Here is a 27,455-nt window from a genome sequence, read left to right as displayed (position 1 = left end):
GGTTGCGAGCGTGCTGGAGCGTATCCCAGCCGTCTTTGGGCCGTAGGCAGAGTACAGCCTGAACTGGTTGCCTGACAATTGCAGAGCACGAAAATATAAACACAATTACACTCACAAACATGTCTAAAGATAGTTTAGAGAGTTCAGTTCCTTTGGAATGTGGTAGAAGGCGTGCATAGAGAAAACTCAAGCAGCCATGGGGAGGCCTTGCAAACTTCACACAGTAAGGCCAGCAAACACAACCTCTGCACTGTGAGGCCAGCTTGCCAACAGGTATGCCACTGTTCTTCTGTTATAGTACATTAAATTATTATTCTGACCACAGGCGCAACAACCCCTGCTCCATTGGGGTCCCTGAGAAGCCTCTGTGATGTTTCCAGCTGTCTAATCCCAGGTCGATTTTTTTTTCGAGTGAATATTTGTTGGTACTTTGTCCTTTTATTCTTCTCTTTGTTAGATCATTTTAGTTGTTACTTTGTTTTCTAGTCATTCTCCTGATAACTCCAGTCCCTCGTTACCTTGCATTTTATTGGACTGAAGACTCTAGTCAGGTTTTGTCTCACTTTGATTTGCACTTTGTGATTTTGGTTGTACTTTGGCATTTTTAGATTTTTTGTCCCACACTTGTCGTGCGCCTTTTGTTGAATAAACTTTTTGCTACTGAACTCTAGATGAGTGTCTGGTTGGGATACATATTCCGCTCGTGTCACACGGTTATTCATGAAAAAACTGGGTCAATTTTTCCCCAAATAGGTTGCTGCCAATTATTATCAAAAAATGCAATACTGACCACCAGGAGTCCGCGGATCCCACTTTGAGAACCACTCCCCTATATGATTGAAGGGCCCCTTTACAAGGCACTATGATACAGACATGCCACTATGCTCAAGGCAAAGGTAATGAATGGCAGCATGCTTGCCTTGTGAAGCTGCTTATCACAGATGTCATGTGACAAGTCCCACGCATATTTGTAGATCAGCATGTGATATGAGGACAGGCTTGATTGTAAACATGTGACCATGTGTCTTTGTCAGTAAAGTCATATTAATTATAGGGCCGTAAGGGTTTGGGTTAGTGCCTGTTTGTTTTTTTTGTTTTTTTTTCCAAGCTTACTGTTGTTTCTCAAAGTAGGGTCCGCAGACCCCCAGGGGTCCGTACGTGTCCTGACTGCAGGGGGGACCTTCAAATCATTGGCGTTATTAAAAAAAAAAAAAAAAAAAAAAGTACAGTGGGCCCCCTGTTCACGAGATTAATCCGTTCCGCGTTTAGGATCGTAATGCGAATTCGCAAATTGGCGGGCAATCCAAACCTATGTTAATTAGCTAACGTGTGTAAAACCGCAGGTAAAAACATAAAAATTGTATATAGATATTAAAAATTGGTATCAAAATTGTAGCATAAGTACTACTTATATATGATATACATGCATACAATTAAATAACATCATAAATAAAAAATATATAAAGGATTTATTTACCTTTGAGTGACGCCTGTTATGGCCATATTCTATCGTAAGGGTAGCCTAGGCTAGCTTGGCTTTCTTCATATTTCTTAATTATCTCCAGCTTCATTTCCATGTAAATGATCTCTTTAAAATCATTAGCAATTTTGGGACTCATGGATAACCTATTCAAGTTTAAATTAAACACTTAAATGCATGATAAATACAATATTGAAAGCACTCTCACACAAGATCAAGTCTTCAGGCAACCATCTTTGTGACCCTGTGTGCCAACCAATAGCAAACCAGCATCTTCGTGACCCCATCACGCTGACCAATAGTAGACCAGTATCTTAGGAAGTGGAGACGCCGACCATAGCAGACAATGCTGGTCTGCTATGGTCGGCGTCTCAACTAGTGATGCGTTGCAGCGGAAGCAGTTTAACACCAACAGAAAATAAGAGCAATTACCTATAAACGCCTCAAGAGGGATGCAAAACAACAAACAAAACCAAACGCACAGGTCATGACAGTTGTTGATGTTAATTGTAAAGCGGAATAAATGCCTTAAAAAGGGGACGAAAAAGGCTCAGTATTCCACATCGTAACATGAAAAAAACGTAAGCCAGACGCCATTACCCGGGGGTCCACTGTAATTGTGTTAATTTCATTTTTTTATGTCAAATTGTAAAAGTATTCATAACTTCAATAAAGCTAGGAATTCAACCAGTTTAATATATTTTTTTTAAATGTAATGATTTTTCAATTGATCAAAATGCATTTCGTATCTACAATTTCTTGCTAACGAGGCCAAGAAGAATTATTTCGCATGAAAATAAATCAGTCTACTTTTATGCTGGGCTACAGAAATCTGAGAATATTTACAATAGAGAAATAAAAATTGAGAGAATTTGTACCATGTTTTTTAAACGAAAAAATATATATTTTAACAATCACTTGATTATCAAAAATAATAATCAATTTAATACCTGAGTGGTTTGAGTAATTGTTGAACTTCTACTTGAAATATTTTGTAACTTTATTACGAGTTTTTGACTGATATTCTCTCTAATCAATTAACAACTAGCCTATTAAAATGTGTTATTTTTTGGAAGTGAGCAAACTGAACAATTCAGCAATAAACACTTCTCCTATCTTTTATTTCAGTGGAACTTGTCGACAATGTGTCAAAAGTACAGTGCACATATTTGCTGAGTCATTTTGAGAAGTTTGTGGTGCTCCTCCCTCACAAAATCAAGGCTTTTTTTCCATGTCATCTGAAAATGTGTTTATTGCTTTCGTTGCGCTTGCAATAGTGTAGAAACATTAGGTATCATAATACCAGGTTGTTGTTTTTTTGTGATTTAATGGCCGTTTTATTGTCATAACACTATGATTTACAACTACAACTAACTATGATTTACAAGACATACTTACATTAAGTGAAACCGACCACTACTACATAAGTCAGAACAGATATACAGAAAAGTCCACTCTGCTTGCAATTCCATTTTGCTTAAAACTTGCTTGCCAAAGATGTCATAGTAAATAATATGGTTTATTGATTCTGAGTGTGAAGACTAAAACATCTTTGTAAATCAAATTTTGGTCTATTACACAAGTGTAATGACATTCACATTCATCATCAGCACCTACCAGCCAATACATTTTAACATGCACAATCTATTATGCCTTTGCAAACATAATAATGCTCCATTTGGCCTGATACACTGTGAGGTATTAATTGAACAATATATTTATTGTGGTTGTCGTGTAATGAAGTCTATAACTGCAGAAAGAGCTTTCCAATATGTTGACTCACTCAAATTATTGCTACTTTAGGTACCAATTACTGCCATCAATTTTTCATACTGCTTATCTTCATTAGGATCACCGGCAGAGACTACACCAATCTCGGGCCCAAACGGGGCTGTTCCTCCCCCATTACAGACCTTGGACTAGACTAGACTAGACTAGACTAGACTAGACTAGACTAGACTAGACTAGACTAGAATAGAATAGAATAGAATAGAATTGTTGTCATTGGGAGCACTGCACCGATTGGTACGCATTCAATAAATATAAACAATAAATAGAATAAATACAATAGAATAAAAATCCTAGCTTTCCAGAGTGGAATTGTTATCTTTAATGTGTTCTTGTTTTGTTGTTAGTCAGAGCATTAATACTGTACTTTTCTTGAGACCTGTGGTGCCGACTTTACGGCAACAGTTTGAATGCTTGATGACTAGGTTTAGTTTTGTTTCTCACAATGTCCCTTGTTCTGCTCAGGTAGCTGCTCAGGCCCTCTGATGGGTCTGGTAACCAGTGAGCTGGAGCTTATCACAGGCGTCGGGGACAAGTATAACCTCGATTATTCATCAACTTCAGGGAAAATATACTGGATGAAAGACAACCGCTAACCATAAACCCATCATGCACAGAGATGTGCCTCACTAGTGAAGAGTAATGGTGCTACTAGTATGCCAGTCGACCAACTAGTATGCAGATGTTGCACAATAGTGGAAGGTGGTAAAATATTGGTAGCCATTAGAGCATTTCTTAATAATCCCTTATCCCAATATTGAGGTCCATGTACTAGTACACTCATTGTCCTCACTAGTAAGAATGAATGAATGAATGAATGAATGAATGAATGAATGAATGAAACTACCGTGTATTCCTGCACACTGTTTCTAACATTGGTACAGTTAGATTAGTGAGGCAATACTAGTGTACATTTTTTTTTAAAGGGGGGGGGGGGGGGGGGTGTCCATGTGACTTCACGCAAATACCCAGAATCTCTCCGCAGGGTCATATCTTCAATGTGCATGATATTTATTCTATTACTGCATTATGATGTCAAAAAATGTCGGAAGTATGAGTCTCTTCGTTCAAACAATTTTTGCATTATGGACCTTTGGGGTGCCTTGCCCAGTGGTAGTGGTGCAGAAGGAGTTCGAGTCAGCTGCTATCCGCTTCCTGTCAAAGAATTGTTTCCCAGCTCGTCACTGATCACCAGGCTTAGCAAGTAAAACATACTGCAGAGATTGTGTACTGTGTACAGAGGGTTAAAATGCATGAAATAAAGTGTTTTACGTTTTAATTAAAATGGTTTTAATCTGTATTCAACTACACAAGTTTGTTTTTACTGCCACAAACAAGACTTTGATGATAACCTACATTCCAGGTTTAAGATTTATTGGAAAACTGTTTTATGATGTCAAGTCCAGTGTTTTGTGTGATTCACCACTTTCTTCTTCTTTTCTACCATGTTAAAAAATAAAATGTTATAAAAACAAAGTTGCGTGCATGTTGTGGGAATTGTTATTTGAAATTTGAAATTTACAACATGAAACATTTCCAAATAATGCACCCATAAATTGGGTCCCATCCCAAAAAACAAAACAAAACAAAACAAAAAAACAAAAACAACAAAAACCCTGTATCGTATAATTTAGGGGACATTACGGTAAATGCAGCAAAGCACACTCCTCCTTCTGCTGTCCATAGCTCTAACAGACAGGGCGACCTCTACAGGAGTGACACCTCCCATGTAATATAATTTCATGATAACTAGACCTACGATAATATTTAAAACATACTGTTTGTCGTCAAGAACACAGTGTCACTTTAAAACAAAATATGAGGGTCTCCAAATATAGTCCACAATTTAGTATGCAATTCATAGATCCCCAAACTGAGGCATACCCCAAAAACCATTTGAGCAAGTAGGCTTCAGGATTCTTTCATTTGACATCATAACAAAGCAAGGATGATAATGAGGAAAGAAGAGATTTGGCACAAAGTGTGGTATTTGAATTTCAGTCAGCAATTGGAATTGAAAAGGATCCAATCAGATTGAGAACCAGTTTGATTCATATGTACAGTACACTGTGTGTCACTAGTCAGCAGACGCTACTGCAGATTGTTTACTTTTAAAGCAGACTTGCAGCAGACATGTGTGATGACATGCATGCTGTGACCTGATCCACTGGTGAAACAAACAAGGCATGGATAGGAATTTTAGTTGTATGTATTTATTCTATCAGATTATTAGGACCCAATGCTTGGTAAAGCAATTTGCTAGAGCAGGATCTGATGTGAAAGATCTATAGAATAAAAATCAGGCAAATTGAAGAGGTGTCCATGGGAAGGGTACGTGATTTGACATGGAATGTCCTTTAGTCGGGTCCAGAGGGCTACTTTTACTACGAGTTGGTACAATTAAAGGCACTAGGTCAGCACAGCAGTTTACTGGATTTCATGGGGTTTTGGTTGTATTAGTGGGATAAACTTGACTAATAAGACAAAGTTGTTAAAGTAAGTGTGCTGTATTACAAGTTAGGACAAAGATTGTACATGCAATAAAGGAGACCTTGGCAAGATTTTGACTTGACAAGAACTTCGACTTAATAAGAGGTTCTTAACCTGGGTGAACACAACGTGCTTGGCCATCACTGGCTGCCGATGATCACAATACATTGCTTGGCCAATCAGTGCTGCAGGGAATTTACTGAGCTTAGTAGTCAACGAGTGACTGACATAGTAATAATTTTAAACTATTTTCTTCCATACTAACTATGTTGAGCAAAAAATGAAAGTGGTCGGACACGTATTTACAACATGAATTCACATGTATAAGTGAAAGTGACGGGAGTCAGCATCCTTTTTATTGTCAATTTAACATCATCATGCGCATGACGATCGCTCCTTGATTACGACACTCTAATCTTTACCCTCAAAACAACAACTCAGATACACAATACTATTGTTACATAAATACTCATAATTATTTCCATTAAAAATTGCAGTGAATGTGTTTTATAAAGCATCATATCGCTGTCAAAAGGAATGTCAACCAGAATGTTACAGTTAGGGTCGTCAACGCTGATGCTGTTAGACTATGTATGGTTACCATACAGTTCTACTACATTATCTTCCAAGTACTGTTTGTTGTTTGTTCTGCAAATATACAGAAATTATGTCTGCATGCTCGTAGAACATCCTTCGCATACTAGGACAACTAGTCAGGCGAAAATGTGCTCTTTTTGACAAATGCTATTAGTATGAATGGCATTCTAACATTTTATTAATTAACATCAAGCTACAAATAGGTGTCATACTGTAGTCCACAGGTGTCAAACTCAAGGCCTGGGGGCCACAACCGGCCCGCCACATCATTTTATGTGGCCCGCCAAATGCTGATTTGATTTCAAGTTTCTAGCTAAACTTGCAGATTGTCTTCAAAAATAACCATTTTCTGTTCCCGATCTATCTTTTGAACAGTTTTTATCGGCCTTTGTTTTCAAAACTAGGTAAAGATGTAAACCAGCAAATACTGCGTTTATTAGACACATGTTTTTCTATTTTTAAGTCCTACATTTTCAGGATTTTAGAGAAATTAAAGGGGTATGTTAAAATTGAAGCTTTTTTAGACTATTTTTAGATTTATTCCGGCCCTCTAACAGAAACCTTAAGTACAATGTGGCCCACGATAAAAATCAGTTTGACACCCTTGCTGTAGTCCTTGAGGGGCGAGTTTCTTGCATGTTTTCGAAGCTTCTCTCTCAAAGACACTTGATTGAAAAGATTATGATAATTTTCAATCTCCTGCAGAGTTTGCTGATGAGCTAATGATTTAAATAAGGGCAGCAAAACTTAAATAACATGCAAGATTCAGGCCCTCATGGACTTTAGTTTGACACCTGTGATTCTAGTAGCGGGTGGCATGGTGGAAGACTGGTTAGCGTGTCTCCCTCACAGTTCAGAGGTCCAGCTCTCCCCTTCCTGTGTGGAGTTTGCATGTTCTCCCTGTGCTTGCATGGGTCGCCTCCAGGCACTCGTCTCCTCCTACATTCCAAAAATATGCATAGTAGGTGTATTGTTGGACACTCCAAATTGCCACTAGGTGTGATTGTGAGTGTGAATGCTTTTTTGTCTCTGTATGCCCTGCGATCAGCTGGCAATCAGTCCAGGGTGTCCCCCACCTACTGCCTGAAGACAGCTAGGATGGGCACCAACAAGCCAGTGACACGCCTAAAAAATGGACAGATCAATGGATTCTCGTCAAACAAGTAGGTGACAAGCCTCAAACCAAATATCAAGGATATTGGATACTCAGACCCCTTTCACACACACACAAACACATGACTACTTGTGGGCACCTTTTGACCACAATGAAAGGACCTAGAACATAATATTTTTACACTTTCTGCAATTAAAAATTTGCATATAAATTACATTTGGCACAGTTGAGATTTAGTTTCTTATTAAATATGAGTTTTAGGATAATGACATTTACAACCAGGAAGTAAGACATATCGTTGGCAGGCCGTGCTTCTCACCGCGTGGCGCTGCCACGCCCCCTTTTGAGGTCGTTCCATGCTGCCGGCCTTGACACATCCATCCAGCCATCATCTTAACTGCTTGTCCTCATGAGTGTCACTGAGTGAATGGAGGTGCCCAAACCAGGCGTTTTACTGACATTAAAATGCAAAACAGTATCTATATCGCACTCATTGTCACACATTCCTACTATCAAAACAGTCCTCATGGGAATCCAACTTGAGATTAGTTCCGCCCTTGGGTGACTGACAACGAATGTCCCGTCGCGTGCTCCCATACACACATTTTCGCCATTTTGGCATTTTCTACAGTTCACAGTCACTTGCCCGACTCGGTGCAAAGTCTCTCTTCCTCAACTCTGGAACAAAAATACGTGAATAAGGTCGGAGTGTATTTAGTCTTGGGTCGTCATGTCCTGCGTCAAAAGCCTGCAGTCTCTCCAGAATGCAGCAGCGAGACTATTGACAAGGATGAGAAAGTTCTCCGATTCTAGCTGACCTCCAATGGCTTCCTATACACATGGGATGTGACTTTAAGGTGTTGTTCATTACATATAAAATCTTACACGGTTTAGCTCCTTCCTATCTCGTCGACTTAGCATCACCATACAGTATGTTCCGTCCCGACAACTTCGGTCACAAAATGCCGGTTTGTTATCGAACCCACGGGCTAAAATGAAGTCAACGGGATCAAGGGCATTTTCCATTCACGCGCCAGTACTATGGAATGCCCTACCTATGGAAGTTCGCTCAGTAGAAATCTTTAAATCCCGACTAAAAACACATTTATACTCAAAAACAGTTAGTCAATGGGCCTGTCTGCAGCTTTCTTCTTTTTTTATTCCTGCTCCTTTCTCCCGGCTCGGAGAGGGGGGTAGCTAGATGGTGAAGGTTGAGTTGACCGCCCCCATTTGGCCCTGCGCTGATCGACCGTCGCGGGTTAAGAGATCGACCATTGCGGGTTAAGCGATCGACCGTTTGCGGTCCACTTGGTAGGACTGTGGTAAGGTTCCTGCCCAATGGCTTTGCCGGCTGTCAAGTCATCATTGCACTAAATAGCACAATATGTTTTCTGTAATCTATATTGTTTACCTCTACTTGTCTGTAATGTGTATCTATTTGTCTGTATTTGGTACATGCAGCATCCACTTCGACCTGTGGGCCTGGAAGTGGTTTCCTCCCACCTGTGGTCCCTTCTGAAGGTTTCTGATTTTTCCCAAATTGGGGATTTTGAGTTTTTCCTTCCCCTTCTGGGAGCCTTGACAGAGGATGCTGTTGTGTACCTTACACTGAAAAGATGTCTCTGTATGACTTTTTTTTTTGAAAGAAGTCTCGACATGACCTCTTTCCATCTGTGAAGCCCTTTGAGACTTCAGTGATTCAGGGCTATACAAATTAAATTTGATTGATTGATTGATTGATTGATTGATTGATTGATCGATTGATTGATTGATGGTCATAAGCTCTTCCAGCGACATTTTAACCTGCGCGGGTGGGGTGGTGTTAGAGCGCAGAATAGGCAAGGAATGCTTATAAATGCATCAATGAAGGAAAATAACACTGGGGATATTTATGGTGAGACATCAAAATTGTGGCATGGGTAAAAATCCGAAAAAGTTTACTTTTCATGATAGGGCCTCTTTATTTAATGAGCCTTCCTTAAAGGAGGAGGAGAGAAGCCCACAGTGTCCACTTCGCAACAAGAAGCAAGCGTGGCTGCGTTTTGCTCCAGTCACTCGGCGTGCTGAGACTGGAGCTAACCAGTGAGTAGCTCTCTCGCTCTGTGTGTAGTCTGTGTCTCTCTCCCTCACTCTCTCCTACCGACCGAGGACAGCAAGGCGAAAAGGGGAACGCTCATTCCACCACACAGCAGTCCTCCATGGCTATGTGCAACGGAGACAGCAAGGTCGGTGGAGCCGGTTACAGCCGCCGATGTGACATAACGAGCTCTCGCGGCGTGGTTTCAACCCCTCTTAGCGTTCACTACGGCCTGCGTTGATTTGCGGGGAAAGTTGGGAAAGCCGTTTGTTAATATTTACCACCCGGGGGAGGAATGACTACGGCGCCCCGTGCCTGTTGCCGTTTCACGGGATCACGTCGCTCGCTGTCGGTCGACGAGAGTCGTCTGTTAACTGAGGTTAAACGCACCGTGATATTTTGACAATGTTGTCCACTGACGTCGCTTAGTTTGCTGTGGCGTAACCCCGGACCCTCACCAAAATGAAGTCACCGCGTGGGTTTAGCATAGCACCGCTAACTTAGCTCAGCTTCTCTCAGTGGGTGCTAACATGCTAAATGCTCGTTACTGTTTATTTTGACCTTCCGCTACGATGCGTCACTGGCACAATTTGTTAGATCGGGTAGCTAAATGAAAATGTTATTTTTGCCAGCAGACAGCCGCGGAAAATGCACCTAACCGCTTTGTTTTTCATAGTGACATTTAACGTTCGGCTAGTTGATATATTTCGTTTGCCCACTCACTGTCACAAACTTGGAGCAATGTTAACGCCTCAGCTTTGACAGTTTGCTAAACTCGTTTGCGGGCTTGATAAATACACCTTTATAGCCTAACTAATATTAACCGGTTGAGTCCACCGCTCATGTGATATCCCTTAAGGTTATTGATTGTGATTTTGACTGCCGACTGCGTACCGAGCGTAGTATAAACCACGTGGGTTTATGTTGCTTCCACCAGATTTCTCTCGTGACATTTATTTAATAATCCAAATGAATAAATCATGTATTAGCCACATGCGTGTGCGTATTTTAGAATTTGTTGAATCGTGCATCTAATCGGTAGCTATCAGTCAAAAGCTGTGTTTTATAAACATTTCATGCCAGAGACCCTAATTAGAACGAGCCGCTTCCTGGAACACATTTATCGAAACTCATAAGCCATTGACGTTAGCATTGGAATTTAAGGCGAAGTTTTTTTTTTTAATCACCACATACACCGCCGCCATTTTGGGTAAACATTAGGAGCAACGATCTTTCAGAATAATGATTATTTGCATCTACTGTAACTCTTTTTAGGTTGGATGTGGTTCTGAGATGTATACTAAATGGATGTGGAGGAAGAGTAACCATGCTCGTTAACTGTTGGGAAATTTATGAGAGAAATTTTTTACAATGATACAAAAAATTTAAAAACATATTAGACATTCTTGATCAGATGAAGTGCTTTGATAATCCACCTCATTAGAGAAAACAAGGGATATCTGGAAAACGTGCTTTAATTTTAATAGATAATCAACAAAAGTATTACAAAAGTGTAAGTCAAGTCCCATGTATTTAACTATTTATTGAAATGATTCTCCTCCTGTTTGATCACTTCTTCAAGTTTGGCAGAATAAAAAAGATTAGGATGCACATAGCCCTCCTGTAGTTTGCCCATGCTTGTTCTATGTTTGAGTACATCAACCGTCAGTTATTCTGACCAAAAATTAAAGTCTGTTCCCATTTTCTACATATGCACATTTATCTGACATTCAGAGATAGATTTGTGACATTCTCTCGCTCAAATGAGTTGCATGTGATTCTCCTGACTAGCTGAATAATTTCATCACATTTGTTAAGACTTTGTCTAGTCACATGTCATTAATGACAAGGTTAACTGAGTCACGTTACTCTGGAATGGCTGGTATTTACAAGCTGATCTCATTTAAATCAAGGACACAGTTACCAATAATTACAACTTATGTTTTTGGACAATTATGATTTTGTAACTTTAACTCTCAGCTGCAGATTGGCAGCGTGGAGCAGAATGGGTCATATGAGGGAGCTGTGGCCATCCTGGATGCTGGCGCCCAGTATGGCAAGGTCATTGACAGACGTGTGCGAGAGCTGTGTGTGCGCTCAGAGATCCTTCCGTTGGAGACACCGGCCTTTGCTATTAGAGAACAAGGTTACAGGTGAAGAAAGTTATATCTATCTAGCAAGCTATCTATCTTCAAATGCTTGTCTTTATTAAAATCTTCATTCTTGAGTCAATATTCTGAATATGATTCAATAACAGACAAGGGCAAAAATATATGAACAATTCAGTTATACATTTTAGAAAGGAAAAAAAAGAGTTTGCATGCACTTTTTTCCTCAATACAGTGCTGAGGTGTTAGATCGATACCGTATCAGCAAATCCTCAAACTCAGGTGACTGTCTCAAATCCAAAAAAATAAATCTTAATTGGGACAGGGCAGTTTACCTAGGAGGTTCCACTGTAATATTGTTTCAATTCCAGACTTATGTGTATTAATGTGCTTTTTCTTTTAGGGCAATCATCATTTCGGGGGGCCCTGCTTCTGTGTATGCAGAGGATGCACCATGGTTTGACCCTGCTATATTTACTATAGGAAAGCCTGTCCTGGGAATATGCTATGGAATGCAGGTACATGCTGTACAGGTCTTTTGTTAGGCTAATCCATGCGTTCTGATTCCCTTATTTTATAAAGCATCAAGTATCCCAAATCATATCCTAAACCATACCTAAGATGCGGGCATGCTGGAGCCTACCCCACCTGTCTTTGGGCAGGACACCCTAAAGTAGTTGCTAGCCAATTGCAGGGCACGCCCAAACAAACAGCATTTTTAACTCACAATCACACCTAACAAGAACAATTTAGAGTCTCCAATAGACCTACTATGCATATTTTTGGAACATGGGAGTAAACTGGGGTATCTGGAGAAAACCTACACAAGTTTGGGGGGAATACACAAACTCCACGCTGGAAGGCCGGAGTTGAAAGCGAACCCACGGCTTGGCTGATGTGCTGACCAGTCTGCAACCATACCGCCAAATTTTTAAGTTAACAGGATGTAACTGAACTGTACCCAGGAAGTGATACTTTTCATACCACTAGAAGGAACCCACATACCGCACAGAGAATCACTGTCCTAAGGCGTTTTATGTATCCAGACAAGGGCATGTGCTGTGTATTCACTGAGTATCTGTGTCGCCTCCACTTCACCATGATTTTCCTGGCTTATCTTACACTCTCATGACGCAGCTAGGATTTTATCTTTTTGCTTCAGGGTCACATTGAGACTAACTGAGAGAGATGAAAGCATCATTAGCTCCCTTTTGTTCCCAGGCAGTTGGGAGGTCTAAACCAGTGGTTCTCAACCTTTTTATAGTGATGTGTACCATCTGTGAAATATGTATTCAGCCAAGTACCCCTTAACCAGTGTAAAGCATTTTTGGGTGTGGAAAAAATGACTTAACACATGCCATCAGTGTTTGATGTATTAATCTTTAAAACCAACCAAACTTCAATTGTATTGGTCCAGAAAAACACTGTGAGCAAAGTGTCCTCTTTTGGATTATAGAAGAGGTCCGTTATCAAAAAGAAATAACTTAATTATTAATCCATAGTTGTCCACAAAAAACAATCAAAATAAAGTTTCAGACCTGTTCTCAAAAATAAATAATTATAAATTAATATTTTTTCCACAAAAAAGGTTAACCATAACGTGTCATCTTTTGGGATTACAGTAGATCTGTTCACAAAAATAAATCATTAACTCAACCTAAAGTGTCAGACCTGTTCTCAAAAAGAAATCATTATAAATAAATATTTGTTCACGGAAAAATATTCAACTTAAAGTTTCCTCTTTTGGGATCACAGTCGAGATCTGTTCACAAAAAATTTAGGTAACAGGAGGTGGCATGTAACAAGTTGGGTCGAACCATTCTAGTATGGGGGAGAATCTGGTTTATAAAAATAATTAAATTCAATAACTTACTGAACATATAATTTGTTTTATGAACTTATATTTTCTTGAAAAATGTAATGAACTCAATAATTATTTTTAAAGGATTTTTGCACGTCAGTTTGAGATTTTAAATTAAACAAATACCCTCTGGAGTTCCTTCAAGTACCCCCAGGGGTACCCGTACCCCCATTGGTGAACCACTTGTCTCAGCGATCGTCTCTCTGTTATCGAGCAGATTTCTTCTTGCTGTATTAAGTTGTTGCATCAAACTTTCTCCATCAAACTAAAGTGAAGACTTAGCTCTGTGGTCTGTCTTTCATTTATAGATGATGAATAAAGTTTTTGGTGGCACAGTTCACAAAAAATGTGTAAGAGAAGATGGGGTTTTCAGCATTGGAGTGGACAACACCTGTTCACTCTTCAGGTAATCTTTGTCACATTTTTCCCATATATTATTTATTTATTTTTTTTAATGAACCAGTTAGTCATAGAATAGTGCTGGGTTGTCCAAACATTTTCTGTCAAGTGCAGAGGGGAAAGCGTGCAAGAATTTTGACAGACTGATTCTGTACCTGTTTGTGCTTATCCAATCAGAGGCCTTAAGAAAGAGGAGGTGGTTCTGCTAACCCATGGAGACAGTGTGGATAAAGTGGCTGATGGCTTTAAAGTGGTGGCCCAATCAGGGAACATCATCGCCGGTGAGTGTGAAAATTTACTTCGAATCTGATCAGATCTCCACAAATACTGTTTGTTTCAAATGGCAAAGCTAATGTTACAACAAAGAAAGGGCAAATATTATATTGTAGCGCTTATCAAAAATATCTTAGGACATGCATTACTCAGGGGTTTTTCTAAAAGCCTCAGTTATATGTATTTTGGTTACCAGGTATTGCCAATGAGCAGAAGAAGCTGTATGGAACTCAGTTTCACCCCGAGGTTGACTTGACAGAGAGTGGCATGGAGATGCTTCGCAACTTCCTCTTTGAGATTGCAGGATGCACGAGTAACTTTACTGTCCAGAACCGCCAGCAGGCCTGCATTGGTGACATCATAGAAAAAGTTGGCAAATCCAAAGTGCTGGTGAGCCTAACATTTTAACAAGTCATGGGTTTTTCAATGCGATTGTCCAGAAATGGGTTAAATAAAAGGACGGTACAATGGAAAACAACATTCACAAGCTGGGGAGGTGCATTTGCGCTTATGTATGTGTATGCGGGGTTGCCACCATAGGAAGTAGGGACCACAACGCTCAAGGCAATTAATTAAACACTCAAATATAACTGTTCTGTCTGAAAAGTGCCAGTCGACTTACTAAGTGCCTTTATAAACTAGGCTTCATCTCAGGGGAGTGAGGAGATAAGAATGGCTTGTAACATTTTATTTAAAGGGTACTCTCACAACTCAGACAAGTATGCAGTGCTCTCGTCAGCCTGTGTCCTGGACGCGTAATTTTGACAGAGAGTCATGCTTTCAAATCAAGGTGCGTTCATCGGGCACATCATTTTCTGACATCAAAATATGATGGATTTTTAGCACATAAATATATATTGAGTGAGCAATGATAGATTTTGAGAACAGAAGATTTGGCTCACTCAAAATCTGTCATTGCTCGCTCAAGATTCCTCTCTCTGCGTACTCAAGGGTGCCCCCTCTTTGCGCTCAGCTTGGCACACGTTACGAATGTGCCATAAATCCTGCCAATCAGATCTAGCAAAAGTACGCTCATTGACCGCGTCTACAATTGAATTGCTTGATATGTTCAAAAAAAGCAAATGAGATCATACAGAATTGGGCGGGAGATGGTAGACTTACATCACTGTATCACTTAAGTGTAAAAAAAAACTAACAAGGTACCTGTAGTTCTATCACATGAGTCAATGATCATCATAATAATAAATACATTGCTTCCAAAGAAGTCCACCTTCCACCCAAGTTGGTGTGAAGCGATCTCGTTTGCTTTTTCTGGGTAAACGTAATAAGCAACTAATTGAAGACCAAACAGTCAATCGGTGTTCTTTTGCTTACTCTGATTGGCTGGCGTTGTGGCACATTCGTAATATGTGTGCCAAGCTGAGCATGCACAGCGACAGGTTGAGTGTGAGAGGGAGGGATATCATGAGCGAACAAAGAGAGATTTTGAGCGAGCAATATCTTTTTCTGTGGTCACACTTACATTGCTTGCTCAAAATTTCTCATTGCTTGTTTAATATATTATTCTCTGCTCAAAATCTATCCTTGCTCCCTTAAAAATGTTCATTGCGCTTCCACGATCATAGCACAAATATAATTTAAAAAAGTGCTGTCTTTAGGCCCAAAACAACATCATCTCTGCATTTTTTTTTTGTATCAATGACAAGTCAAATAATGCACAATCGGGTAATAATGAGCTAGAAAGTAAAAAGCAAAAATGAAACACTTCAGAAAATCAAGAGGAACAAAACAGACATGTTGAAGCTTAAACGAACACTTAAAGTAAAAAGCTAAGTTTTCCTCCAAAATGGACTAAGTAATATCAGTGGTTGCAATAGTAACATGATGATGGATGCCACATGTAAGTTCATTCTATTATTTTAATTCATTTTACTGTGACATTTATCTGTTATTGGTTTTTGCTCACGTCTTGTAAATGCAGTTTTGAACCTTACAGTAGACTTACTTCTTCCTTTTTATTGTGCAATGTTTGGGACTCCAAACGTTTAAGCCCTTTGAGACTTCGGTGATTTAGGGCTATATAAATAAAATTTGATTGATTGATTGATGTTGGGACCCATAGCTTTTTAGTATTGTGCGTCCAGGGGACCAAACAGTTTTCAGAGGTAAAATGAGCATTGAGTATGTCATTTAAAAAAAAAAAAAACAACAAAAAAAACTTTTTAAATGTATAGTAAATAATGTAAATGTAATGTAAAGTATACCTTATATTTGTGGTGAGTTTTCTTATGTGCCATGAAATTTTTGTAACTTAAAATAATATAGGTCTGGTTCATTAAAGCTTAAGAAATGCTATTCACACTAGTGACTTGATTTACAATAATTGCATCAGGTGCTGTTGAGCGGTGGCGTCGACTCAACTGTGTGCACGGCGCTCCTCAACAAAGCTTTGAACCAGGATCAAGTTATTGCAGTTCACATTGACAATGGCTTCATGAGGAAAAGAGAAAGCCAGAGTGTGGAGGAGGCCCTCACCAAATTGGGTATCAAACTCAAAGGTGGGTATAGTCTGAGTAAAGGAATTCATTTTCAGTATTATTACCCCCTCAGATGTGTCGAATCAGTACCTTGTGCTCTCGTTTTACACCTTACACGCTGCTAAAATATCCAGTGGTGAATGCCTCACACACTTTCTACAATGGGACAACAACACTTCCCATCTCTGAGGAGGACACGACTCCCCGAAAACGGATCAGTAAAACCTTGAATATGACCACCAATCCAGAAGAGAAAAGGAAAATAATTGGTGATACATTCGTCAAGGTAGGTAACTTACAAGATCAGCCTAACATTATTAGTTGTTGACCTTTTTTCTTTTTATTTTCTTTGTCACTTCTGTGACACTTTGTGGATTGTGTTGATTTGCAGGTGGCAAATGAGGTGATAGGGGAGATGAATCTAAAACCAGAAGAGGTTCTTTTAGCTCAGGGTACCTTGAGACCTGATCTCATTGAAAGTGCTTCTCATCTTGCCAGTGGGAAGGCGGAAGTCATCAAAACACACCACAATGACTCTGAGCTCATCCGTAAACTCAGAGATGAGGTACTTTACGAGGCAGACATTATGCATTCATAACCTTGTAACAAGTACATGTGTTTGTTTATTTTTTCATATTTACTATAAATGAAATACATGATAATTAACTCATTCCAGATCCATATCACTAGCCTGATAACATTTATTATTATTATTATTATTATTTTTATTTTTTATTTTTTTATAAAGGTGTACACAACCCCAACCATGTTTGTTTTTTTTTTTTTTTTTTTTCCCCCCCAATTGCAGATAAACTGTATAAACAGGTGTGTACTAATACTATCTACATATCCTGGTCGTTGTTCAGACTTTTTACCATGTTTGTTGACTTTAGGGCAGAAAAAAAATTATGTGGCTGCATCCTCAGGTCAAACACGGGAATAAACAGAATTGGACTTTTTGTCCTCACATTGGATGAGCAGAAGCTACAGATGTCACTCAGTGAATCTCACATTCTGCCTCATACATATCGCCTTAGTGAGTTGAAATTAAAATATCACTGCATCGTAACTGCTGCTGTCAATCACAGCCAGACCACGCCCAATCCATTCCCGCCTTGCAAACCCAATGGTCTTCCAGGTCGGCATGAGATGATATTAGATTCTGACAATATGATAACCTTGAGTGAAAATACCACGGTCTTGCCGTATGTATCACAGTATTGAAATTACTAATCTAAGTCAAAGTCAAAGTCAAGTTTATTGTCAATTTCTTAACATGTGCTTAACATACAAAGGAATCGAAATTGCGTTTCTCACTATCCTCTGCGTTTTACATGTACAATAACAAAGTGCAGGTGCGCAAGACGAGACAAACCTAAAAACTAGATACTTATCTATAGTAATGTAAAGTGCAGTATGTTTGAGCTACTTTGCCTAGTGTTGCTAAACCAACAACTAAAACTAAAAACTAAATACAAAAAACCAGGTATGGCAAGAGTACCCCAAGACAAGACATAAGTAGCAGCATATGACAGGACAATCCAACAGTACGAGACAAAGCAGGAAACTCTGGCTGTGGTTGTCCCAGTTGTGTGCATTTGAGGTAGTTGTTATAGTTCTAAGTGTAATTGCTAGTGCAATAGAAGTATAATTATAAATAAACAGCAACACAGCAGCAGCAAGTCTGTGCAAATTTTGCAAGTGCATGAGTAAAGTTTGAGTTTAGGTGGGGGGCCAGGTAGGTGTTTCTTCTGGCTGGGGCTGAATGTGAGAGAGAGGAGTGGAGAGAGAGAAAGTTCAGCAGTTTCAAGGGTGGGAGGGGGGGGGGGGGGGGGAGTTCAGCAGTCTCACGGCCTGGTGGATGAAGCTGTTCCTGAGTCAGGTGGTGCGGGAGCGGAGGCTTCTGTACCTCTTTCCGGAGGGCAGGAGGCTGAACAGACTGTGTGCAGGGTGGCTTGTATCGGTGACAAGATATGTCATTTTAAAATGTTTTTTTTGATAAGTAGCCATTTTCTACATTATAAAAATTATTATGTAAATAAAATCAAAACAAGCAACACCAATAAGCTTATACATAATTTTTTTCTGGTCGAACACATCCAATTTAAAATGAAAAATTCAAGTACATCCAGCACAACAATGTAAAAAAATAAAATAATCGATTTCAATTGAAAACTACCATCATGTCATTGTAGCTCAATTCAATGTGATTGTTTATTTCATATCACTCATTCAACTACTATTTTAAGCTTACTTGCAATGTCACCTACTTGTTTTTGAGAGCCCAAAACCTCCCAGACAGGCAACTTCGTTTGTTTGGGGGGGAGAGTTGATTTGTTTGCCTTTTTGAGCTGACACTCCAGCAGGCTGAACAGCTTGCGTCCTACCTCGAGCGGTACCACATACAAAATCAAAGTAGCATATGATAAAATGTTAGCCACATTACCTGCGGTACTTAACTACAGCACGAAACTCGTGGTGCTGAAGCCGACAAACCAGTAAGTGGGACCATGCGGTTGACTGCTGCAGCAGAGGACGACTCGCATTTGATACACTGAGAGCTGCACGCTACAGTTGCCAAACAGATGACGTGGGAGAGAAAAAAAAATACAAATTTGGACTTTTAAATAATCATAACTTTAAAAATTATGATATATTGCCAATCCGTTTATTGGCCCATCCCTACCTTCAGTCAATGCCCCCTTTGGGCATTACTTTCAAATATTAGTGAGGGGTGGAGCAGGAGTCTGGTTGAGTACCCCTGTCTTTGTTTTTGTAAGATGTTTTCCCTCTGTCTACAGCACTTTGTAGGAGTTTTAGAATGCTCGATAGAGTTGAGTTGCATGTGTATATACTGTTTGTATAACTGTGTAGTTATGAAGGAGCAAGTCTTCAATCATTACACAGGAGACTTTGCCAGATCATGACCTGTGTTCTCTTGACCCTGACATTAACTTTTCTGTCTTAAAAATAAAAAAAAAAGAAGAAAGATTTATACTGCAACAAACATTATTCCCTTTGTATTGCTCAAGCATTTAAAAAAAAATAGAATTGCAAACCTAAACATGTTTGTTTTTGTTTCAATGCTTATTGTGCTGGTTTGTGATCCCTCAGGGAAAAGTAATCGAACCGCTGAAAGATTTCCATAAAGATGAGGTTCGAGCACTTGGGAGAGAATTGGGCCTGCCAGAAGAGATAGTTTCGCGACACCCTTTCCCTGGCAAGTACATAAACACACACACATACCCCTACTGTATACACATTTAGGTTCCATCACCGCAATTGGAAGCCAAACTTTGTTGTGAACTGATGATGTCCTGTACAGGAGATTTGCATGAACACACAATTAATAAAATTGCTAATTGATATGTCACTTTTCCTGGTTTATTTGCTAGGCCATTACATTCTGTTTCCCTCACGCAGGTCCTGGCCTGTCTATCAGAGTCATTTGTGCAGAGGAGCCGTACATCTGCAAAGACTTTGCTGAAACCAACAACATACTTAAAATCATCACAGACTTTTCTGCTAGCGTCAAAAAGGTCAGTGTAATAATGACCGAATGGCAACAAAATATTTGCCTCTTAAAATTTCAAGGACAATATATGCTGTGCAAATGGTTGAGACCAATGATAGTTTTCACGGGTCTTCTGTTGGTCTCATCTACAGCCACACGCCTTGCTGCAGAGAGTCAAGTCGTGCATATCAGATGAGGAGGAGGAGAAGCTCATGCAGATCACCAGCCTTCATTCACTTAATGCCTTCCTGCTGCCCATCAAAACTGTTGGTGTTCAGGTAACCAGTTTGTCATTTGTTCAGTCACATCCATGTGCTTGCTTGTGAAGTTTGACCTTTCTTGCAATCAATTGCTCTTATTGTGTAGTGTCTAACATGTAGACATAAATCTCCCACACACATACGGACACATTTTTATGGCTATACTTGTGAGGATATCCATTGACATAATGCATATACTGTCACCTAACCTCAGTCATCTGACTTGATTGCCTAACCCTTAACCTAACATCAACCCTAACCCAATTCAAACCTATACTTTCAAAGCAAGTCTTGACCGTCAAAAAGAGGTCTAAGTGCGGACGTCTTCAAAATGTCCTCACTATGCTGGTAGAAAACTCACAAGTATATCCGCACAGGGACACACACACACATTTTCTCTGATGTTTTTATGTTTGGTTCCCACCCTCCATTTATTCTACAAGTGACTTAGCATTTTTGGGGGAGGGGAAGGGTTTTTTGTGTGTGTGTGTGTGTGTGTGTGTGTGTGTGTGTGTGTGTGTGTGTGTGTGTGTGTGGGTTGGGTGAGCTTTTTTGAATGTGGGTTTCTTTTTACTTCCTGTTTCCTCCAAGTTTTAATTTTTGCTTAAACCTGTGTGAGTGGTGAAGACACTAAATCAACAGTCAAATTAGTAAAGTTTTTGAGATTTATTTCTTGTTGATTCACTAAGTAAGAGATTTTCTCTTACAGGGAGATTGCCGCTCTTACAGTTATGTGTGTGGTGTCACAAGCAAAGAATCACCTCATTGGGAATCCCTCATGTTCCTAGCCAGACTCATCCCTCGCATGTGCCATAGCATCAATAGGTAATGCACAACTACACTACTGTATTAAGATTAATATCTAATTATTATTCTGTGATAAGCGAAGCATTCTACAACATCTTTTTTTTTTTTTTATTCCTCCCTTCTCATTTCAGAGTTGTTTATGTATTTGGATCCCATGTGAAGGAGCCACCAATAGATATTACTCCAACCTTCCTGACCACAGGCGTTCTAGGCACCCTAAGACAGGCTGACTTTGTTGCTCATTCTATCCTTAGAGAATCTGGTGAGTGTCTGTGGTTTAAGTAGGAATTTGAATCTGGGAAAGACGTATTACATAATGTATTTGAAAAGTCGAGAGAGTTCGCGCGCTTCTTCTATGTACCTGAAGAATGTGTGAGGAGATGTTGACATTTGCCTTCAAGAAGCCACATAACTTAACTTGCTTCATATTTGCATCCACAAGGGGAATGTTTCATAGCTACGCAGGCAAACAAGTACAGTACCCTGAGAAAATGTTCCACTCCTAATTAGGTTGTTATTTCAGATTCTTATTTTACATAATGGCTAACCAGCAACAATTTTATAAAGTATTTAATTTTGTATGTGCTAAGGAACCTTTACCTTTTATCCTGGTGAAGACAAGTGCCAATTACTTTTAATTATATTTAGCCACCATAACATATTTTGGTTAAAAGAATTTTCATACTTGTTAGATAGTTCCATATCTGCATAATACTGTGAACTTGGCATGAAGTAATGCCTCTGGTTATTTTTAGTAGCTTCGATAATTTTTCAAATACAGAGAATGACTTGATCATGCGTGTTACTGACTTAGATGAGCAAACAAATCTCTCCCATTTCCAACTGAATGTAGGAGCTAACACATAATGTGATATTTCTTGTGATAGCTGTTAAACTGGTGCTACTTCCCCCTTCAGGATACTCTGGCAAGATTAGCCAGATGCCCGTCATCCTGACTCCTCTGCACTTTGACCGTGACCCATTGCAAAAGCAGCCCTCCTGCCGACGCTCTGTCGTGGTTCGCACGTTTATCACCAGCGACTTCATGACCGGCATCCCTGCCACGCCGGGAAACCAAATCCCAGAGGAGGTATGGCAAGCCTTGTGTACACTGGAAAACGATCATGTTAGAGAAACTTAAAAATAATAAAGTAATCTAGTGAAGCGACCAGAACAAGCATGGCTCATTCACCCCTTATGATGAGTAAAAATTTTGCATTGCGTTTTCCTTGGGGCCGCACTCTGGAGCGAGGGCTGGAGGTGGGGCTCGTTGGCGAGCACCCGCGGGGCCCGGGCTGGCACAGCCCGAAAGAATAACCTGGGTCCCCCTTCCCATGGACTTACCCCCTGTGGGAGGGGTTATAGGAGTCGGGTGTATTGTGAGTTGGGTGGCGGCCAAAGGTGGGAACCTTGCTGCTTCAAGTCCTGTCTGCAGAAGCTAGCTCTTTGGACATAGATTGTCACCTCTCTGGCAGGGAAAGAGTCTGACTTGGTGTGTGAGGCAGAAAAGTTCCAACTAGATATAGTCGGACTCTCCTCCACGCACAGCTCGGGCTTTGGTATCAGTCTTCTCGAGTGGGGTTGGACTCTTTTCCACTCTGGAGTTGCCCATGGTGAGAGGTGCAGACCAGGTGTAGGTATACTTGGTCCTCTGCATTAAGAGGAGCCAGTTCAGGTGGTTCAAGCATCTGTGTAGAATGTCTCCCTGGTGAGGTGTTTCGGGCATATCCCTCCAGGAGGAGGCCCTGAAGATGACCCAGTACCCACCGGAGGGACTATGTCTCTCGGCTGGCCTCGCGAGCCCCCTGGGGGAGCTGGACAAAGTGGCCGGGAGAGGAAAGTCTGGGCTTAACTGCTGAGGCTACTGCCTCTGTGAGCCGACTCTGGATAAAGGGTGAGATAATGGATGAATGGACGGAAAACAAAGTACAGACGCTCCCCGACTCATGAACGTGTTACTTTCCAGATGGCTGTCCGTAAGTTGTTTTAAAAAAAAAAAAAGGAAAAAAAAAAACGTCAAGCGCAAATAAACAGTTTATATTGGGTGCTGCTGGGAGAAGAAAATGACTGTGATGCCTTTGGGAGGAACTTTAAAATAAAAGTGTATGGCGTTATATTTGTGCCACAATTACGAGCGCCCGAAAAAAAAAAAAAATTGAGCGGAGAAAATCAAACTGAGTGAGCGAAAACAGATTTTGAGCGCAAGAAAAAAACTATTGAGCGCGTAATAAGAGTTTGAGCGAGCGCCGAAGGATTTTGAACACAGAAAAAGAAATTGCTCGCTCAAAATTCCTTTTTGCTCGCTCGGGATAGCCCTCTCTCGCTCAACATCTCGCCCTCGCTCGCGATACTCCTCCCTCCCTCGCTCAACATCGCATTTGCTCAACATCGAGTTCAGTCGCTCAGTTCAGTTCACACGTTACGTTTGTGCCACAAAACAAGCTAATCAGAGCTTGTAAAAGCACATTGATTGACAGCTTGGTATCCAATGAGATTGCTTGTACGCTATCCGTTGACGCACTCTCGTTTGCCCTGTGTTCACCCGGAAAGAGCAAACGAGAGTGCGTCAACACGGACTTGGGCCGGATAATTATTATTATTATTATTATTATTATTACTGTATTGTATCATTTGACAGAAATACCTTGTTAGTTTTTGTACTTTAATAATATAAGCCCACCTCCTCCTGCCCAAGTCGATGTGACGTACCCTCGTTTGCTCGTTCCGGGTGAACACAACAAGCAATCTCATCGGATACCAAGCTGTCAATCACTGTGCATTTACAAGCACTGATTGGCTGGTTTTGTGGCACAAACGTAACGCGTGAGCAGAACTGAGCGAGCGCAGAGGACGACTCGAGCGAGCGAGAGCTCGATGTTGAGCAAACGCGATGTTGAGCGAGGGTGGGAGGAGTATCGCGAGCGAGATGTTGAGCGCGAGAATGCTATTGCGAGCGAGCAAAATGGAATTTTGAGCGAGAAAGTTCTTTTCAATAACTTTTTTTTCTGCGCTCAATCTGTTTTCGCTCGCTCAGTTTGATTTTTTTTCCGCTCAATTTTTTTTTTCCGCGCGCTCGTAATTGAGGCACAAATATAACGCCATAAAAGTGCACCAGGGCCTTTTGCATCATACACTTTTTGCTATGGTACAGCTTATTCTGAAGCAATGACGAGCCTCTCGCAATAATTTCTGTTTAAATATACTGGTGAAGATTAGCAGGCAACGCATTTGCCCAAGTAGTTCACAGCACATCTGACCCATTAGTCCCTATTATTTACAGCCCCACACAGTAAATGTGTCTTTCCTGTCGGGGTCATTTTACCCAATGTATAGCGATATCACTGCAAATGAACGCTCTATTGAGCACCTCTGCACTATACAATACCGGGTGAAAGGTTTGTTTATTATGGCGGCGTTGGCATTGGTATCCGCAATGGAAAATGTACTAAAAAGAAAATGTGCTGAATACAAAATCTGACTTACAGGCAACTCTGTTAGTGTCTCAATGTTTGTAAATCGAATGTTCATATGCTTGCATTCCATTTTCTCTATTTAAAATGCATAACAAGTATAATAGCCAAATCTTTTTTTCCCCTACAGGTGGTGCTGAAGATGGTCAACGAGATAAGAAAGATCCCAGGCATCTCCAGAGTCATGTATGACCTGACCTCCAAGCCACCAGGCACCACAGAGTGGGAATAGGGAGGGAAAAAAAGAAACAAAAAAAACCAACATGGCAGAAATAGGACAGAGACTAACACACATTACACACATTCAATGCACAAACAAGTTATCAGAAAAGGTCGGTGAACTTGCTCCAACCTTTCATCTCTTTCCTCCACCTTTTCTTCCCTTTTTCGTCAACATTCCCATGGAGGACACACCACGCTGTGATCGGCGCCCTCATCCCCTTGTCTAATACTTTTGGCGACAGGGATCGATAATAGATATTTTTTGTCTTCATCCAAAGATAGGTTTAAAAAGCTAACTGTTGCCCTCTCTTGTGAGTCAACTATCGCAATGGAGTGACAATATGCTGTGAACATTTTAGACTTTGGACTGTGATGCATAGCAGGAGGTTTGCATTGGAAAAACAGAAATATGGTTTGCTCATCACCTCTCCCCCCCATTGGTCAAAGTTGTGTCTAACTGTAATCGGTCAGAATATGTTCATCCGCTTATTTTGACATTCTATCTGAATACTGTGCTCCGAGAACTGTTATCTGTCCAAAGTGGAGCTGAATAGACAACGCTACGTTTGACCAATTAACATTTTATAAGTGCTCTGGTTTGCCAAAAGTCGACGCTGATGCTGTTGGCGCCTCCTGGTGGTTATAATGGACAACTGTTATCATAGCAAGTGTGAAGCTGTGCAGAAGCCCAAGCTCGTGGGTAACTTTGTATGTGCCTGTTTTTTTTTTTTTTTCCCCCCTTCTTTTTAATGTGACCAGTTCTTGACCCTGATATTTCCAGAATATAGTCTAACACGTTCTCATTATGCTGCAATATGTATGCTTTTTAAACAGTAATTACAGAAATAGTACATTATCATTTGTAAAATGTCATCTTGTTGCTGCTCTTGTGTTGAACAAGAGTGCGTATTTGCACATTTTGTTCTGTTTTGAACGTAAAGCTTTTCAAGCTTTATCAAGAACCCAGCCATTGGGGAGGTGTGGCCACATTTAATGCTTTGTTGTTGTGGGTTCCCTGCTCCATTTGAAACATTTAAATGGATTTCCATCCTCAGTTGAAAATCCTAATTAAATCTTGCCATCTCACTGTCTCACTTGGCTCAGGTTTAACTGAGTTGGAATATAAACCAATGGTCAGGCGATTTGTGCCTCTACCTTTAAAACGGCCCTAACCTATAGTGAATGGTTAAACATTTTAAGTGTTGCTTTCTGTCTCATCTGCCTTTTAATGTATATTTTTTTTGTCGTCTGCCTTCATGTAAGAAACGTGGCTTGATAGCTTAAATGAATTTTTTGATTAAATTGCAATATCCACATGATTAAGTTATGCAACTGTGTGTCTGAGGGTTATTTTTTTTTCCAAGTCATCATGCTCATTCTTTCTTAGTAATGTGCCTCAAACCAAGCCACTGCATGCAGTTTCAACAGTTATGAAATTTATACCAAAACCGAGCTTTAATAAAGATCTCCATGTTGAAACCTCTCGCCCCAGCCCCCTCTTCTATCCTCAAGGGATATTGACACCACTTACAGAATATGGCCAAAACCATCGTTTTTCAGAACTGCAAAATGGCAAGTTTGATCAATCAATAGCATTGCATTGTGGAAGAGAGCCAACTTTGTTCACTTACTTTGGATTGGTCAATAATTTGTAAAATTAACATGAATGTGTGGCTTGAACGAAAGGTATAGTTTTTTGGGAAACAAAAAAAAAGACATTCGCCAAAATAAGTAAGTCATGAGTTTTTAGCCTGATGCAATGCAACTGACACAAGATATTAGTAAAACAAGTTAACAAACATGAATAGAAATACTTTCAGATGACACCATTAAAATAAATAAAAGGTGGGAGTTTAAAATTCATTGTATTATCAGTTATTTAAAAGTATTTTTCGTAAATACAGTATGTATTTGTAAATGTTCCTGTTGTTTTAAAAATTAATAGCAAAATGTTGTAGTTAATGTAATGTTGTAAGTAGCTTATAGTAGTAAATTAATGTCTGATTTTTGATGAACATAGAGGTCATAATGGTGTTTAGTGAATAGTGATTTATTAATATAGTTAACAGTTAAAGAACCACTGATATAGTCTATAGTCTTCCTAACGTATGATTTTGGAATGCGTGCGCAATTGCAATGTAATCATTAGATATAAATTTAAGTGAGCTTTTTTTTTTTTTTTCCATTAAGGTCAATAAATTGAGATCTCTATTACCCGAGGGAATAGTTTATGTGTGTGGGGTGTGTGTGTGTGTGTGGCAAGGTGTGTGTTCCCCAGTTGACTGATGGACAAGAGCAGACAAGTTGTGTCAGCCACCACAACACGGCATCAAACACACAGGGGACACTGCTTGATTTTGGAACAGTATCTTAACTCACGTTGGGTAAAGTGGACTTTACCACATGCGGCCAATTAGCTTCTTACATGCAGTGTGTGCATCACTTGACTGTAGATGGATGCGTCTCTCCCTGCCTGACTGTCTAAAAAATGATGTTA

General features: G+C 40.1%; 1 protein-coding gene across 3 annotated transcripts; it reads left to right on the top strand.

The window, feature by feature from the left end:
* The first annotated feature begins 9,482 nt into the window (after positions 1-9,482).
* On the top strand, positions 9,483-26,290 carry gmps (guanosine monophosphate synthase). Of its 3 annotated transcripts, XM_088428304.1 has the most exons (17): positions 9,483-9,551; positions 9,623-9,694; positions 11,527-11,699; positions 12,058-12,172; positions 13,824-13,921; positions 14,092-14,195; positions 14,384-14,577; positions 16,541-16,706; positions 16,820-16,971; positions 17,077-17,250; positions 19,800-19,905; positions 20,109-20,224; positions 20,352-20,477; positions 21,169-21,284; positions 21,398-21,528; positions 22,184-22,356; positions 24,867-26,290. In XM_088428304.1, the coding sequence occupies exons 2-17, from the start codon at positions 9,668-9,670 to the stop codon at positions 24,966-24,968; spliced, it is 2,073 nt and encodes a 690-aa protein (XP_088284430.1). In that variant the 5' UTR covers positions 9,483-9,551; positions 9,623-9,667; the 3' UTR covers positions 24,969-26,290. The 3 variants fall into 3 exon arrangements, with proteins under 3 accessions (XP_088284430.1, XP_088284429.1, XP_088284428.1); XM_088428303.1 differs by lacking the exon at positions 9,483-9,551 and having other exon boundaries at positions 9,552-9,694; XM_088428302.1 differs by lacking the exons at positions 9,483-9,551; positions 9,623-9,694 and adding an exon at positions 9,786-9,925.
* The last annotated feature ends 1,165 nt before the right edge of the window (positions 26,291-27,455 follow it).

Source organism: Hippichthys cyanospilos, chromosome 11 (assembly GCF_059441005.1).
Source record: "Hippichthys cyanospilos isolate Australia breed blue-spotted pipefish chromosome 11, RoL_Hcya_1.0, whole genome shotgun sequence".
Classification (NCBI taxonomy): Eukaryota; Metazoa; Chordata; class Actinopteri; order Syngnathiformes; family Syngnathidae; genus Hippichthys; species Hippichthys cyanospilos.
The sequence above is the reverse complement of the archived record's forward strand: the minus strand, read 5'-3'. Positions and strand labels throughout refer to the sequence as shown.